This window comes from Pseudonaja textilis, chromosome 5, assembly GCF_049901715.1.
Source record: "Pseudonaja textilis isolate UNSWEBS1 chromosome 5, rPseTex1.2, whole genome shotgun sequence".
Classification (NCBI taxonomy): domain Eukaryota; kingdom Metazoa; phylum Chordata; class Lepidosauria; order Squamata; family Elapidae; genus Pseudonaja; species Pseudonaja textilis.
Window position 1 is genome coordinate 22,293,210 of NC_141994.1, and position 15,840 is coordinate 22,309,049.

A 15,840-nucleotide genomic window follows, 5' to 3' on the forward strand; every position below is an offset into this window, starting at 1 on the left:
TATCGGTTTTGTGGGCATGGCTTGGTGGGCGTGGCAGGGGAAGGATACTGCAAAATCTCCATTCCCTCTCCACCCCACTAACCTGCTTTCCAGCTCTGTTCTCCTTTGCAGGGCAACCAAAGAAGAGCCAGCCGATTAGCTGGGACTCAATGGGAGGCAGAGAAGAGATGGGGTTGGCGGGGCCAGTCAGAGATGGGATTTGCTGGTTCTCCCAACTACTCACAATTTCCGCTACTGGTTCTCCAGAACTGGTCAGAACCTGCTGAAGACCACCTCTGCTATACAGATAATCCTCAAATTGCAACAGTGACCATTCAACAACAACACTGAAAATAAGTGACATGACTGTTTTTCACATCTCCAACCATTGTGGCAACCCCATGATTACTTAATCAAAATTCAGACGCTTGGCAACTGATTCACATTTACACTAGTTGCAGTGTCCCAAAGGTTAAATGATTCCCTTTTGTGACCTTCTGGCAAGCAAAGTCAATGAGGGAAAACCAGATTCACTTAACAACCAGGTTACTAACTTATCAGCTGGTTTTTCTGTGGATCAGAAGGGGCCTGGTTGGTTTCGTATGCTGCCTACATCCCGCAGATCGGGTTTTGCTTTTTTGTGTGGCCTGGTTGCTGGCAGGCCACAGCCTGGTGCCGGTCCATGGTCTGTGGGTTGGAGACCCCTTGGGCTAGAATATAAATTGAAGGCAAACCCCACTCCTTACTAGCACTGATGATGTTACCTAGTATGGTAACGAAACGTCTGCAAGAAAAACAACCAAGCTCAGAAAGCGCCAAGGACCCCTCGTGTCAACCCTGAGCTACAGATATTCTCGTCTATCAGTAGTACATCAGAGGATATTTCTTACATGGCTGCAGGAGGAAGAGACAGCGTGACCCGTTTCCAATTCTGAAATCTTTCTGAACTGTAAACCGAACTCTCCGTGTAATGTTGGCAGCCGATTCTGGGCGGCACACACTCTTCGGTCACCAAGTGCCAATCTTTTCCGTTGTTCAGGGAGTACTGGAAATGAATGCCGTGGGCATCGCTGAAGGGTTTGCTGCAGCCCATGTTCAGCTCAAACTGCATGAAGGTGGAATCAGCCACGTGGAAATCCCAGGTCTCCGCGTAACGAGGCTTTCCTTAAAAAAAAGAAGAAAAAGAAGAAGAAAAGAAGAGCAGATAAGATTATTAAAGGCCTGGAGATTAAAACATATGAAAAACAGTTGCAGGAACTGGGTATGTCTAGTCTAATGAAAAGAAGAACCAGGGGTGACATGATAGCAGTGTTCCAATATCTCAGGGGCTGCCACAAAAAAGAGGCAGTCAAGCTATTTTCCAAAGCACCTGAGGGTAGGACAAGAAGGGATAGTCTTGGATAAATGGCAGAAACTATGGGATAGAAATTATAAAATTAACTATGTCAACAACTTATAAAGAAAATTTGTATAAGATGTTTTACAGGTGGCATTTCCCCCCCACCCCCGGCAAGACTGCCAAAGATGTTTAAAGACAAATCAGTGAAATGTTGGAAATGTCATCAAATACCGGGAACATACTACCATATGTGATAGACATGCACAGAAGCTAAAAGATATTGGACTAAAATACACATGATTGGAAAAGATGATAAAACAATATATAGACTTAAAGTCTGAGATATTTTTATGGGGGATCCTACCTGAGAATTATAGTAAAGAAAAAATATTTTTAATTATACATATATTAACAGCAGCTAGAATTGTATTTGCTCAGAATTGGAAAAATTGAAAAGATTCCGGTGGAGGAGGAAGTGATTAAGAAAATATTGCAATGTGCAGAAATGAGTAGATTAACATTGGCAATTAGAGAACAAGAAGAAATGGAGTGCTATATGATTTGGGATTTATTTTATAAATGGTTTGGAAAATAAAGTAAGAAATTAAATGATATTATTATAATAATATATAATGATATATAATGCTGAATAGCAATAGCAATAGCACTTAGACTTATATACCATTTTATAGTGCTATAAGCCTTCTCTATGTGATTTACAGAGTCAGCCTCTTGCTTCCAACAAACTTGGTCTTCGTTTTACCCACCGTGGAAGGCTGAGTCAATCTTGAGCCTGGTGGGATTTGAACTGCCAAATTGTAGGCAGCTGGCTGCAGCAGATGTAGTTTGCAGTACTACACTCTAACCACTGCGTCACAAAGGCTCATAATATGAATGTAAATGTAGTAAGAAATGTATACAAATATTAATATGTGCACAAGATATATGTAGCCAATTGATACACTGTATAACTGAAAGATGGTTTTATTTTTTGTTCTTGTTATAAAAATAAAAAAACTTTTTATAAAAAAAAAGAGAGAGGATGTCTGTCTTGGAGTTATTGGTTGGAATTGAGGTTTTCTGGAACACTGACATTATCCCGATGACAACATGGTAGTGGGCCACGGACCACAGGTTGGGGACCCCTGGTTTGCAGCGAAGGGATTAGCATAATCAACATGAATAGATGAATATATCCAATGCTTCAAAACTTGAAAACGCTGGTATTCTAACTAAACAAAAAAAGGATGAAAAGTGTATTCTTTGCACGATTTGAGCCTTACCTATATTTTCACTGAAGATGAGAGAGGTATCCATAGATAGACAATCGACGTTGACCTGCCCCCCTTGAACCCGGTACCAATTTGCCTGCAAATCTACAGAGCCATCAAATTTATCTTGAAAACCCATTGGAGAGCTGTCGTTCATTCCTACAAGGACGTCATCCAAAGCCCACTGGGCTGAATGCTTTCCTAGAAAAAAACAGGAAAGAACATGAAGGTTATTCTTTATTTAAGTTTATGGTACGGAACCAGCTGGGTGCAGAGGTTAAAGACACCCAACAGCGCACTGTGAGTTCTAATCCCATCTAGAGTACAGAGCCGGGTGTGAGTGACCTTGGGCCAGTCACTTTCTCTCTTCGTTTCTCTCAAACGAAGGCAATGGCAATTCACTTCCAAAAATCTAGCCAAGAAAACCATAGGGATTTTGTCTAGAGTCAATACTAACTTGAAGGCACCCAAAACAACAGCAACAATACAGTGGTTGGATTCAATTTTTTAAACTACTGGTTCTGTGGGAGTGGCGTGGCTTGGTGGGTGTGACTTGGTGGGCGTGGCAGGGGAAGGATACTGCAAAATCCTCATTCTCTCCCCACCCCACTAACCCGCTTTCCAGCTCTATTCTCCTGTGCAGGGCAACCAAAGAAGACCCAGCCAATCAGCTGGGACTTGGGAGACAGAGAAGAGATGAGGGTGGAGCCAGTCAGAGGTGGCATTTGCCGATTCTCCAAACGACTCAAAATTTCTGCTACCAATTCTCCAGAACTGGCCAGAACCGGCTGAATACCACCTCTGAAGCAATACAATTGTGATATTACATTGACCTCAAGTGTTTTCCTCAAGCAGTTAATCTTTGAAAAGGGGCCATCTTTTGCAATTTATTTATAATACGGTAAAGAAAACAAATGAGCTTTTAAATAGCTCAGGATGAAAAATGAAAGCATATTGTGCCAGCGTAGGAAAAAAACAACCTAGTGACAAATGTATATTTTCTGAAAAACAGTACCATTTAATTATTCCCATCTGCCATAGCTCACTTTTATTATACCAACAGCGTGTATTTTCTAACTATGATCTAACTAAGGAAATTTGGCCAGTGTCTTCGAGATAACACTTTTCATATATATTTAATAGAAGATTGCTCTGGAATTTCCTAATAGCAGCAAAATAAGAGGAAGGCTTTTAAATCTATTACTCATCCCATAACAGCAAATAATAGGAACTCAGTGAAGTTGTAAAGTAATGCTCTAATCTTACAGTCCACAGATGAAAGATAACCACATAAAATCAATGAGGAATCAATTCAGTGGTGCTTAGAACAGCTAACTAATTGCACGGTATCCTGAACAATTCACAGAATAACAGTATGTCTTGTTTATGAGAATAAGCACATTTTGTTGCACATTTACCCAAATAATAAAAATAAATGTTTCCTTTGTCAAGTTATATCTGACTCTGAGGAGGGTGCTCATCTCCACTCCTTAGTCAAGGGATCTAGCTATGTCTGAAGACATTTCTGTGGTCAAATGGCCAGCACATATACATCAAAGTGCAGGAAGGCCATCACCTTCCCACTAAAGTGGTATCTATTTATCTGCTCAAATTTGCATGCTTTCAAACTGCTAGGTTGGGTAGGAGCTGCAGCAAGGGATGGGAGCTCACCCCATCATGTGGGACTTGGGTCTCGAACCCCAGGCTGTCAGCTTTCCAGATGAGAAGCTCAACGTCTTCATGAAGGGGTCACACCAGAAATGCATTTATGCAAGTCAAAAGGATCCTTTATTGCTCCTAGGGGCATCATTAAAAACAAGCAAGGGAAAAGACTTGTCTGACCAACAAGGTGTCAAGAACAGATGGCAAGAAAAGAGAAGGAGAAATAGAAATAGAGGAAGAGATTATATGGATGATGAACCAACTGCCAAAGAACAAGACTTTTTGTCATGTTTATGTAGTGTAAATTGGAGGTGGTGACCCTTTGAGAGCTGTATATAATGAAATTTTATTTTAACGTATGCAGATTAGTGTACATTCAAAGTGACAAGGAAATTCTATCTATCTATCCATCCATCCATCCGCCCAAAATAAAACACGCTTTGCTTCTGGCAACACTGTGTTTTAACTGTCTCTCTTATATACTAGTCTCCCCAGCTGCAACCAGTGAGGGGTTCATGGCCACTTCCTCTCTCGTAAGCCAAGTTGTTGCCTTCTCCGTTCCACCCTGCATGTCCTAGGATGCAGAGGGGATGGGCCTGGTTCTTCCTCTGACTGCCCAGCTGACCTCTGCCCTTCCCCAGCCTTGTCCACAACCTCCGGAGCCACAGCTCCACTCCCTGTCGACTGTTCCTCCTCTCCCTCAGAGTCTGACTCTACCAAGGGCATGACACTGTCTATCCAGCCATCTATCTAAATCTATCTACACATCTGTCTGTCTGTCTATCTATCTATCTATCTATCTATCTATCTATCTATCTATCTATCTATCTATCTATCTATCCATCCATCCATCCATCCATCCATCTATCTATCGATTGATCCATCCATCCATCCATCCATCCATCCATCCATCCACCCACCCACCCACCTACCTGTTCCAAGCATTGACACTATCCCTGCAGAATTACTAAGACCTGAATGATACCCTCTTTGTTAATTAATCAAATGGAAAAGTTATATATGCATGATATGTCGCTCTATGCACCTACCATGCTGAGGTTGCCACCACCGAAAGGCAGTGGCTGATGTTTTGGCCTCCCAGGGCAATTCAATAGACACAATCTGTGGCTCCAAGAACGACAAGAAGTCCAGTTCTCGTAGCAAAGTCCAGCTGATTCCATTGTCATTTGAATACTGGACCACAAGCCCTATGAATCAAAATGAAATAAAGCATCATTTTAAAGGCTCGGTAGCCAATGGGGGATCTAATGCCAATCTTAGGCCTTCCGATGATGCGACTTCTCCATGTCACAAACACAGAATCCATTACAGGTAGTCCTTGACTTACATCCATTCATTTAGTGACCATTCAAAGTTACAAAAGCCCAGGGAAAAAAAAAGCAATTTGCTTTTGATTAGGTCCTCGTACTTATGACGATTGCAGCATCCCCAAGATCTCTTGATCAAAATTCAGATGCTTGGTAGTTGGGGTGTATTGATGATGGTTGCAGCACCCCAGCCAGATTCTGATGTACACAGATAATGGGAGAAACCAGATTCACGTACGATCGTGGGATTAACTTAACAATGATAGATTCACTTAACGATCATGGCAAAAAAAAAGAGAAAGGTTGCAAAATCAGCCCTGACTCAGTTGGCCATGCTTACAAATGGAAATTCTACTCCCAGTAGTGCAGGGGGTGTGAAACTCAATTTCATAGAGGGCCACATCAGGGTTGTGTTTGACCTCAGGGGTCCAGGGTGGGCATGGCCAGCTGTCAACTTATAAAATAATTCTATGGTCTTTTTGGAGCGGCCAACAGAAAGGGAGGAGGGAAGCAGTGCAGCAGCTTGCAAAACCGAAACTGCATTCCATAAATGTTTTCAGAGATAGTAACTAGGTGACCGAAATTTCTTCCCGCAAAATTCTAATTGGAGGGCATGATTGATGACACTTGGCTATGGATGCGATCATAGGAACAGCTGATCGTCGGGAGGGGAAATACTTTAAGGAGTGACTGGGCGGGAAAGAATGCAGTCAGTGATGTCGGGCACACGCACGACGTTGTGCAGGCGTGAAAAGGACTGACTGGGTAGGGAGGGGAGGGGTGGGCGGAGAGGGGCAGGTCCAGTCGGGGCACGATTTGCCAGTTCTCTGAACTGTGCAAAATCATAACAACCGGTTCTATAGAACCGGTCTGAACCAGTAGAATCCCGCCCCTGGTTATATAGCTAACAAAATTAAAATGAATTTACCTTCATTCCTGGCTCGGGGTCTGTTGCAGTCTGTACCAGCTGTTTTGCTTCCAATTTGTACATAGAACTGAACTAGTCTGTTTTTTAAAAAAAAATAAAGTTTAAAAAGTTAGTTTGGAATAGAAAAAAAATATCTTTAACGCTTGGGAATTGTTCCATCACATATAATTTCCCATATACAAGTGCTATTTAGCATTTAATTTTATATACTGTGGACCCTTGTTCAGTTATTCCAAGGGTCTTCAAACTTGGCAAGTTTAAGTCTTGTGGACTTCAACTCCCAGAATTCCTCAGCTAACAGGACTGGAGGAGATTTCTGGGAGTTGAAGTCCACAAGTCTTCAAGCTGTCAAATTTGAAGACCCCTGAGTTATTACTCTTATAATGAACAACTGACTGAAAACGTGAATATTTCTGATGGTTGAATGAAGTCTGCACTATGATATTTCCAATTTCATGTAAACATATTTGGCAATGAGTATAACATATAATCAGAGTTGGAAGGAACCTTGTAGGTCATCTAGTCCAATCCCCTTCCCAAGCAGGAGACCCTACAACATTTCTGACAAATGGCAGTCCAATCTCTTCTTGAAAGTCTCAAGTGATGGCGCTCCCACAACTTCCGAGGGCAACTCCTGTTCCATTGGTTGATTGTTCTCACTGTCAGAAAGTTTCTCCTTATTTCCAGGTTGAATCTTTCCTTGTTCAGTTTCCATCCTTTATTCCTTGTCTGGCCTTTGGATGCTTTGGAGAATAGCTTGACCCCTTCCTCCTCTCTGTGGCAGCTATTCAAATATTGGATGACTGCTATCCTGTCTCCCCTGGTCCTTCTCTTCACTAGACTAGCCAGGCCCAGTTCCTGCAACCGTTCATCGTATGTTTAAGCCTCTAGTCCCCTGGTTGCTCTTCTCTGCATTTTTTTTCTAGAGTCTCAACATCTTTTTTATAATATGGTGACCAAAACTGGATGCAGTACTCTAGGTGTGGTCTTGCTTAGGCTTTATAGATTGATATTACTACCTCACTTGATCTCGATTGTACCCTCTGTTAATACAATTTAGGATGGCATTGACTTTTTTGTACTTTTGTATAAAGTACTACTAATCAGGCATATGTAGCACTGTATTGTAATTCTGAAGTAAGTTCACTCTGTAGAACCAGAAATTTAATACAGGTAGTCCTTGAATTACAACAGTTCATTTAGTGACCATTCAAAGTTACAACGGCAGTGAAAAAAGTGACTTACGACCATTTTTCACACTTAAGACCATTGCAACATTCCCATGGGCAGGCAATCAAAATTCGGATTCTTGGCAACTGACTCATATTTATGACTGTTGCTGTGTCCTAAGGTCATGTGATCACCTTTTGTGACCTTTTAACAAGCAAAGTCAATGGGGAAGCCAGATTCACTTAACAACCAGATTACTAACTTAACAACTGCAATGATTCACTTAACAATTGGGGCAAAACTCATTTAACAAATGTCTCACTTAACAGCAGAAATCATAACACAGGACAAAACCCACTTAGCAACTGTCTCGCTTAACAATTTAACAGAAATTTTGGGCTCAATTGTCATTGTAAGTCAAGGATGACCTGTATCATGCTAACCTCTTATAACAGCTATGTTATCTGTATGTAGATGATACACATGAATCTTCAAAATCATTGAAAACAAGAAATTATTTCATCTAAAACAGGGGTCTCCAACCTCGGCCCCTTTAAGACACACGGACTTCAACTCCCAGAATTCCTCTGCCAGTGTTGCCCATCATTCTGCGTCGCTGGCTGAGGAATTCTGGAAGTTGAAGTCCACAAGTTTTAAAATGCCTGAGGTTGGAGTGCTGTGATTTAAAACATTGTCCGTTCTGAGGAAAAAAAAATCTGAATTTTTCATGGTCTCGTAAAATCTATGGCAAAATGAAATTTTTAGAAACAAAATATAAAATTGACCTGATGCCTGTGGTATCCAGAGGGACGGTTCGTGCTTCCCTCTTGCCCGAACCACCAAAGTAAAGAGATTTGCCATCGCTTAATATTCCGCAACCATTTCCAACTTGGGCTCCAGTTATCTTGTACCAAAGGGGGCTCAGCTTCCTCTCAAATCTGTCAAACATCTCGCTGGGATTAGGGACATTAGACACACAGGTCCCATGTGAAGCTTCAGAAAAGGAAATGAAAAAAATATATATGGGGATACATTTTGGAAAAAGTCTTCAGTGCAAAGGCCAAGAACTGGCAAACAAATATATACACAGTGTTTTATATTAGTGATATACTATATCTTATCTTTTTATAAATATATATATATAAAATTGAAAGACCACTCATGAATCATCACAAAATCTCCAGAACCGTAAAGCCTACAAACTTGAAATTTGGCACGTATGTTCCTCTTGGCTTCTAGGTGCTCACTAGGAAAGGATTTTTCCAAATGACCGTCAGAGCATTAGTTTTTCCTATATTATTATTAACACACTCTGATGCTAAAGAGTTCTACTCCCCTACCCTACCTGAAAAGAAATCTGATCCAAATGCAAAACACAAGCAGAGGAGAGGAGTTTCAGTCTCACAGCAGCAACCAGCTTTATTACAGAATAGTTGAGCTAAGCCACGCCCAGGCTCCTTGCTGTCTCCTTCTTGCTCACACAGGAAATACTGTTTCAGTTTCCAAACAGTCCTTAACTCTCACACACTGACAGGACACTAGCCAGATGAATACCGATGGATGCCAGTAGGCAGAGGCACAATTTCCCCCCCTTTATTTTCCTCCCACAAAACTAAGCCCGAACCACATAGTTTCATAACGAAGCACGGGTATCGAGCTCATATTATATATGCAGTATTTTATATCAGTGATATACTATATTAATATATATTAGTATTTCTTGGGAAGGCCAAAGATCATCACATTCCGTTATTCCCATTTAATATCCTTTCGTCTGTAAATCTCTCAATTCTCCAATCACGTGTATTTTTTTACTCCAATTCCAACTTTCCTTTGTAAGAGAAGGTGTCGCAAAGAGCATTCACTGGCGATGATACGGTTCTCAGAGAAAATATTTATAAGGCCCTTTAAAGCTGGTTTTTAGTTATGTTGAAGTTTAGGGTCTGGAGGCTGGCCTCTTAGGGTCTTCAAACTTGGCAATTTTAAGACCTATGGACTTCAAGCCCCAGAATTCCCCAGCCAGGATGGAATTGAAGTCTACAAGTTGAAGTCCACAAGTGTTGAATATTGTCAAGTCTGGGGAATTCCTGAATGAAAGCAAAGAAAACATGGCAACTTATATGAACAGAAATGTTCCCAGAAGCTTATATAAACAAACACATCACAAGCCTAGCAAGTGTTTGTGTTTACAAAACCCTAACTACAGAAACAAGTAGAAATAGTGATTTTAGGCATGGCTTTCTGAATTGATTTATCTTTGGATACTTTATGAGTTAAAAATACTGTGGGTAGAGTGCTGATTAATTGATAGATGAGATAGATAGCACTGATTAATTGATAGATAGATAGATACAGGCTTTGAATGTAATTTCTTTTGTGATAATCTTGTGTTTGTGTCTTGTGTGTGTATGTGTGTGTGTATCTACATCTATCATCATCTTCTTTTAACGACCCCATAATAACCTCTTGCGGGGTGGATTCTGGGCAACTGAATGGAGCTAGCATAGTGTTTTCTGGCCAGATGCCCTTCCTGTCTCCAGTTTTGTTTTGCAGATATATTGTTTTGTTCAGCAGATATATTCCCATTGTGAGAGAAATATCTGCCTCTACCTAAGATCGAACTCACAGCCTCCTGATTGTGAGGTGAGAGATTCACCTCTAGGCCACCGCACCACTCTGTATGTATTTATATCTATATATTTGTCTCTATCTATCTATTAATCTATCTATCCATCCATCCATCCAATGTTTTATCAATAAGAATAAAATGCAGAACAAAGGAAACAGGAAAACATATATTCAACAGTAACATTTTTTTTTAAAGTATAAAAATAAGTAACCCAAACATCAAACAAATCTAACAACGTACCAATGGCTCATTTCTTTTGCATAGTCTATAGATATTGTTCATGTCTGTGTGTCTACTGATGGCTAATTTGTCAGAGTGCCAGGCTTCTAGAAATTCCTGGTGGTTTCTGACTTGAACGAGCCGTTTCAGCAGAAATTCACGGTGACTCTACCTGTTAAAGCTTACCTGTATAGGCCATGTCACAAAAACAGACGCCGGAAATGCAGTCTCCCTGGCCGTTGCAGTAGTTGGGACACGGCTCTGAAATATACACCCCGTCCAAGCCAAAGGGAGGAAGGCTCTTTTGCGAGCGGCTCTCTTGTATCCAGCGGAACCTGGTCTTTCTACATTGAGGGACAGAAATACCAAAGCTGTTGCTGCTTTCTTTGAAAACGTGTGCTAGTTTGCAAATGTTTATTCTCCAAAGACATAACCAAGTTGTTTTGTGGGCTTGAGTATCTCTGTATAACATGTTCCATGGGACAATGGGATACACATAATTTTAATTATGTATTATCTATATGACACCCATCTGATTACTAGAGTGATTGTGGGTGGCTGATCATCTACATATTTCATTCTTTCTTTCCTTCCTTCTTTCTTTCTTTCCTTCCATCCGTCCTTCCTTCCTCTTTCTTTCCTTCCTCTTTTTTTCTTTCCTTTCTTCTTTCTTTCTCTTTCTTTCCTTCCATCCATCCATCCGTCCTTCCTTCCTCTTTTCTTCCTACCTTCCCCTCTCTCTTTCCTTCCTTATTTCTTTCTTTCTTTCTTTCTTTCTTTTTCTTTCTTTCTTCCATCCATCCATCCTTCCTTCCTTCCTTCCTTCTTTCTTTCTTTCCTTCCTTCCTTCTTTCTTTCCTCCTCCCTCCCTCCCTTCCATTTATATGGCCACCCACTCACTCTCAGTGACTCTGGGCAGCACACCAACAATTAAAAAACCCCAATATAAACCAATAGTATTTAATGATTACTGGCCCAAAATAAGACAGTACAACTACAAAACCACGAAAACCTTACTATTTTTAAACTACTGTGTTTGAATGACTGAATCAACACGATTATGTTGAAATAACACGATGAGCTGTAGTGGCACAGTGGTTAGAATCCAACATTGCAGGCTATTTCTGCTGATTGACAGGAGTTAGATCCCTACCAGGCTCAAAGTCGACTCCCCCCTCCATCCTTCCGAGGTTGGTAAAATGAGGAGTCAGATTGTTGGAGGCTGACTCTATAAATCGCTTAGAGAGGGTTGTGAAGCACTGTGAAGCGGTATATAAGTCTAAGTGCTATTGCTATTGTGTCAAGCACAGAATAAGATACAGTACAGTACAGATCAGTTTCAGGATTTCAGCCGCAACCCGATTTGGTCGTGACTGAATTGTCTGCGCATGCATGGACAAACACCCCTCCCCCCAAATGGTGGCAAAGGGGAAATTGGTGCAGAAAGGGAATATTTCCATGCCGATTTTGTTCGCTATCCGATATTTGAAGCATGACCCGATTCAAAAATCGGTGGATTTTTTGTTCACCACCCGATTTGGTCACGAACAGGAGTGTTCGCAACCTGAGGTTCCACTGTAGGTGGTATCCATGGACACCAATGTGCCATAAACTCATGGAACCCACTAGTACAGTGATGGCTAACCTTTTCCATGTTGAATGCCCAAAGTGCTTGCGCTCGCGTGCCTGCACCCATTAGGTAATGCACGTGCGACTCCTCCCATCTCCCTGCACCATATGCCTCTGTGCATGCGCACACACCCCACCAGCCAGCTGATTGTTGGGTATCTATGCGCACATGCTCAGTGGGGCTCTTCTGGGAGACCTCTCACGTGCTGGCAGAAATGGCTCTGTGTGTTACTACTTGCATGTGTGCCATAGGTTCACCATCATGGCACTAGTCTCTCTCCTCTCTGACATTCAGAATAAATATCATGTCATTCATGCCACGCCATGCCATGCCATGCCATCTCTCACCTCATCCTATCCCATCCCATCCCATGCCTCCTCCTCTCCTCTCCTGCCCTCCTCTCCTCCCATCCCATCCAGGGGTGGGATTCAATTTTTTTTAACAACCGGTTCTGTGGGTGTGGCTTATTTGGTAGGTGTGGCTGGCTAGATGTGGCCAACTCAACATCACTCACATCGAGGCACGCATCTCCTCACCAGGTCTCTCATGACCGTGGAGATGGTGCAACAGTCATAAGTGTGAAAAACTGTCATAAGTCACTTTTTTCAGTGCCATTGTAACTTTGAATGGTCACTCCACACAAGTACCAGCAAAGGAGGGGGAAAAAACTCCAGAGAAGTTCCTGAGACAGGAAGTCTAGTCCTGCCAAGAATGTAATAAGGGTTAACGGAGAGGCAGTTTCTGTAAGCAACACCAGAATGTTTCCTTCCTGCCTTCCTTACAGGATTAGGCCAGTAATTTCTCCTAACAACCGGTTCTCCAAACTGCTTAGAATGTTAACAACCGGTTCTAGCCAATAGCTGCGAACTGGTAGAATCCCACCCCTGATCCCATTCCATTCCCTGCCCTTTCTTACCCAACCCTACCATGTTCAACACACTTACAAGCAACAGCCTCAATGGTAGGGAAGCAATCCCATCTCCTTGTCTACTGTTTAAAAAAAACCCTAATTCCCAAATTGGATAATCTGAATTTATACATTGGCAGCCTACAATGGAAGGAGTCAAACAAAACTTTGTATAATTGAGCCCACAATAATCCACACAAATTCGACAGATGGGTTTCACTAGTATATCGACAGCAAATACCACGTGAAAAATCTATATATTCCTCTGAACAGGTTGGTTGGAGGCAGAATTTATACACAACAAAGAAACGTTCCCTTAACACACTGCAACTTCGAATAGACTCCATTACCATTAATGGAATTGGTTCCAAAGGGAATATTTTTAGATCCGGGTGCAAATCTGTCACAACTGTTATAGCATGGATACAGAGAAGGCGGGGAATAACAGCCCATCTGTAATTGCAATCGATAAATGCAATTATGCTGATTAGCTTGATTAGCATTCTTGAGGAGCTGAAAAATGTTATGTCGAGTCTGGTGCCTCGTCCCAGTTATATGACAGACATAATGTGAAACAGGCTGCCTCTTATCGATTTGGTACTGTTTCTGTTGGGCAGAGCAATCTCATCAGTGTCTGTGTGACTTGGCAATTGTGCTTGTTGGTTAATTAAAGGAAAATACTTTTGAGTAGAATGCTCACTGTTTATGTGTTTTCATCCTACCAAGAAGGATCTTCGTTCTCTAAACTATTACAGCATGCCTTGTGCTGTAATTATTTGTTAATGGAGTAACAGAAGGAGATTGTCTAAAAACACTTAGACAAGAAGATAAAATACATTTGGCCAGGCTGTTAAAAAAAAAAGAGAAGAGATGCAATTTAAAAAAAAAACACACTGCAAGTAGAGCTGTTGGTTAAATTTTTAGCTATTGTACTAATATCTTGGAAGAAGAGGAGACTTGGTTACGATTCTGAGCAAAACAGAAGAACAGAGCAGAATAATGGAGCTGGAAGGGACCTTGGAGGTCTTCTAGTCCAACCCCTTGGTCAAGCAGAAGACCCTATACCCATGATGGCGAACCTACAGCATGCGTGATGGAAGTGGCCCATAGAGCCACTTCTGTCGGCACGCTAGAGGTCACACAGAAGAGCCCCACTGCGCATGCACATGCACTGCACGGCGAACAGCTGATTGTCAGGTATCTAGCATGCATGCGAAGAGGGCGTGTGCAGGAGACGTATGTGCATGCACAGAGACAGGTGGCGTGGGCATGCGGGGTCTTGCGTGCATGCGCAGGGGCGTGCCCAACCCACTTGTACTGCCTTCTGGGTGCTGGCACACAAGCACGCGCGTGTGGGAGCGAGCACGCAATTTTTGGCACAGGAGCCCAAAAAGGTTAGCCACCACTGCCCTATACCATTTCAGACAAGTGGCTGTCCAGTCTCCTCTTAAAAACCTCTAGGGATGGAGCACCAGTGGTAAAATGCTACCGGATGAGCTTGAACCGGTAGCAAAAATTGCTACTGGTTCGGCCGTACAGGTAATTATAAAAAAGCTCTGACGATCAGCTGAGAGGAGAAAGACGAGAAAAGCGCAGGATCAGCCCTCCCACCTGCCTCTGAGCTTTCCTGTTCTTTATACTCTCAGCTGATTGGCGCTGCAGGTCTCAGATGGTGTTTGGAAAGCGGCTCACGCGCGTTAGATATACGTCTGCGCACGCGTGAAGAGTGTGATCACCGAACCAGTAGGGAAACTGGTAGAATCCCACCACTGTGGAGCATCCGCAACTTTTGGAGGCAAATTGTTCCACTGGTTAATTGTTCTCACTATTAGGAATTTTCTCCTTAATTCCGGGTTGTTTCTCTCCTTGATTAGTTTCCACCCACTGCTTCTTGTCCTGCCTTCAGGTGCTTTGGAGAATAGCTTGACTCCCTCTTCTTTGGGGCAGCCCCTCATATTGGAATGTCACTATCATGTCACCCCTAGTCCTTCTTTTCAAGGTGTTATACTTCGTTGAATTCTCCCACCTTACGTTCAGAAATAATAACTGAAAATAATCGTAAAGGGTTTTAGTCTCCAAGAAAGACTTACCTGTTAGAAGTTAGAGAAAAGGAAATTCTAATGTTGTCTGGGCATTTCAAAGAACATGGTGTGACCTTGGGGATACAGCTATTATGGCTTCCAATTTAGTTTCTGGGTTCTTGTAAAATACAGGTAGTCCTCGACTTATAACTTTTCACTTAGTGACCATTCAAAGTTACAACGGCACTGAAAAAAGCGACCAATTTTTCCACACTTATGACAGTTGCAGCATTCCCATGGTCAGCTGGTCAAAATTCAGATGCTGACTCATATTTATGACGGCTGCAGTGTCCTGGGGTCACGTGATCTGCTTTTGCGAACTTTCGACCAGTGAAATCAATGGGGAAGCCCGATTCACTTAACAACCATGTTACGCACTTTTTTTAAAAAAATGCCACAATTTGCTTAACCACTGTGGCAAGAAGTGTTGTACAATGGGACAAACTCACTGAACCGAGATTTCACTTTGGGATCAGTTGGGGTTGCGACTCCCTGAAGTCGATAAAAGTTAGTAACCCGGTTGTTAAGTGAATCCGGCTCCCCGTTTTGACTTTGCTTGTCAGAAGGTCACAAAAGGGGAAACACGTGAGCCCCCTCCCGGGACACTGCAACCATCATCAATAGGAACCAGTTGCCAAGCAGCTGAGTTTTGATCGTGGAGATGTTGCAAAAATCGTAACTTTGAAACACAGTCGTA

General features: G+C 42.2%; 1 protein-coding gene across 6 annotated transcripts in view; it reads right to left on the reverse strand.

Annotated features, from left to right (window-relative positions):
* Nucleotides 1–15,840, reverse strand: part of RELN (reelin) — a 357,738-nt gene that overhangs the window by 89,315 nt on the left and 252,583 nt on the right. For all 6 annotated transcript variants that reach the window (XR_015743791.1, XM_087934256.1, XM_087934254.1 and 3 more), the window contains 6 exons: nucleotides 10,712–10,869; nucleotides 8,463–8,670; nucleotides 6,508–6,584; nucleotides 5,301–5,459; nucleotides 2,602–2,790; nucleotides 870–1,143 (listed from right to left, as the gene is read on the reverse strand). Coding sequence is in view for 5 of the 6 variants with exons in the window: in XM_087934256.1 (XP_087790382.1) it covers nucleotides 870–1,143; nucleotides 2,602–2,790; nucleotides 5,301–5,459; nucleotides 6,508–6,584; nucleotides 8,463–8,670; nucleotides 10,712–10,869 (1,065 nt within the window). In the remaining variant the exon portion in view is untranslated. The remainder of the gene's footprint in view (nucleotides 1–869; nucleotides 1,144–2,601; nucleotides 2,791–5,300; nucleotides 5,460–6,507; nucleotides 6,585–8,462; nucleotides 8,671–10,711; nucleotides 10,870–15,840) is intronic.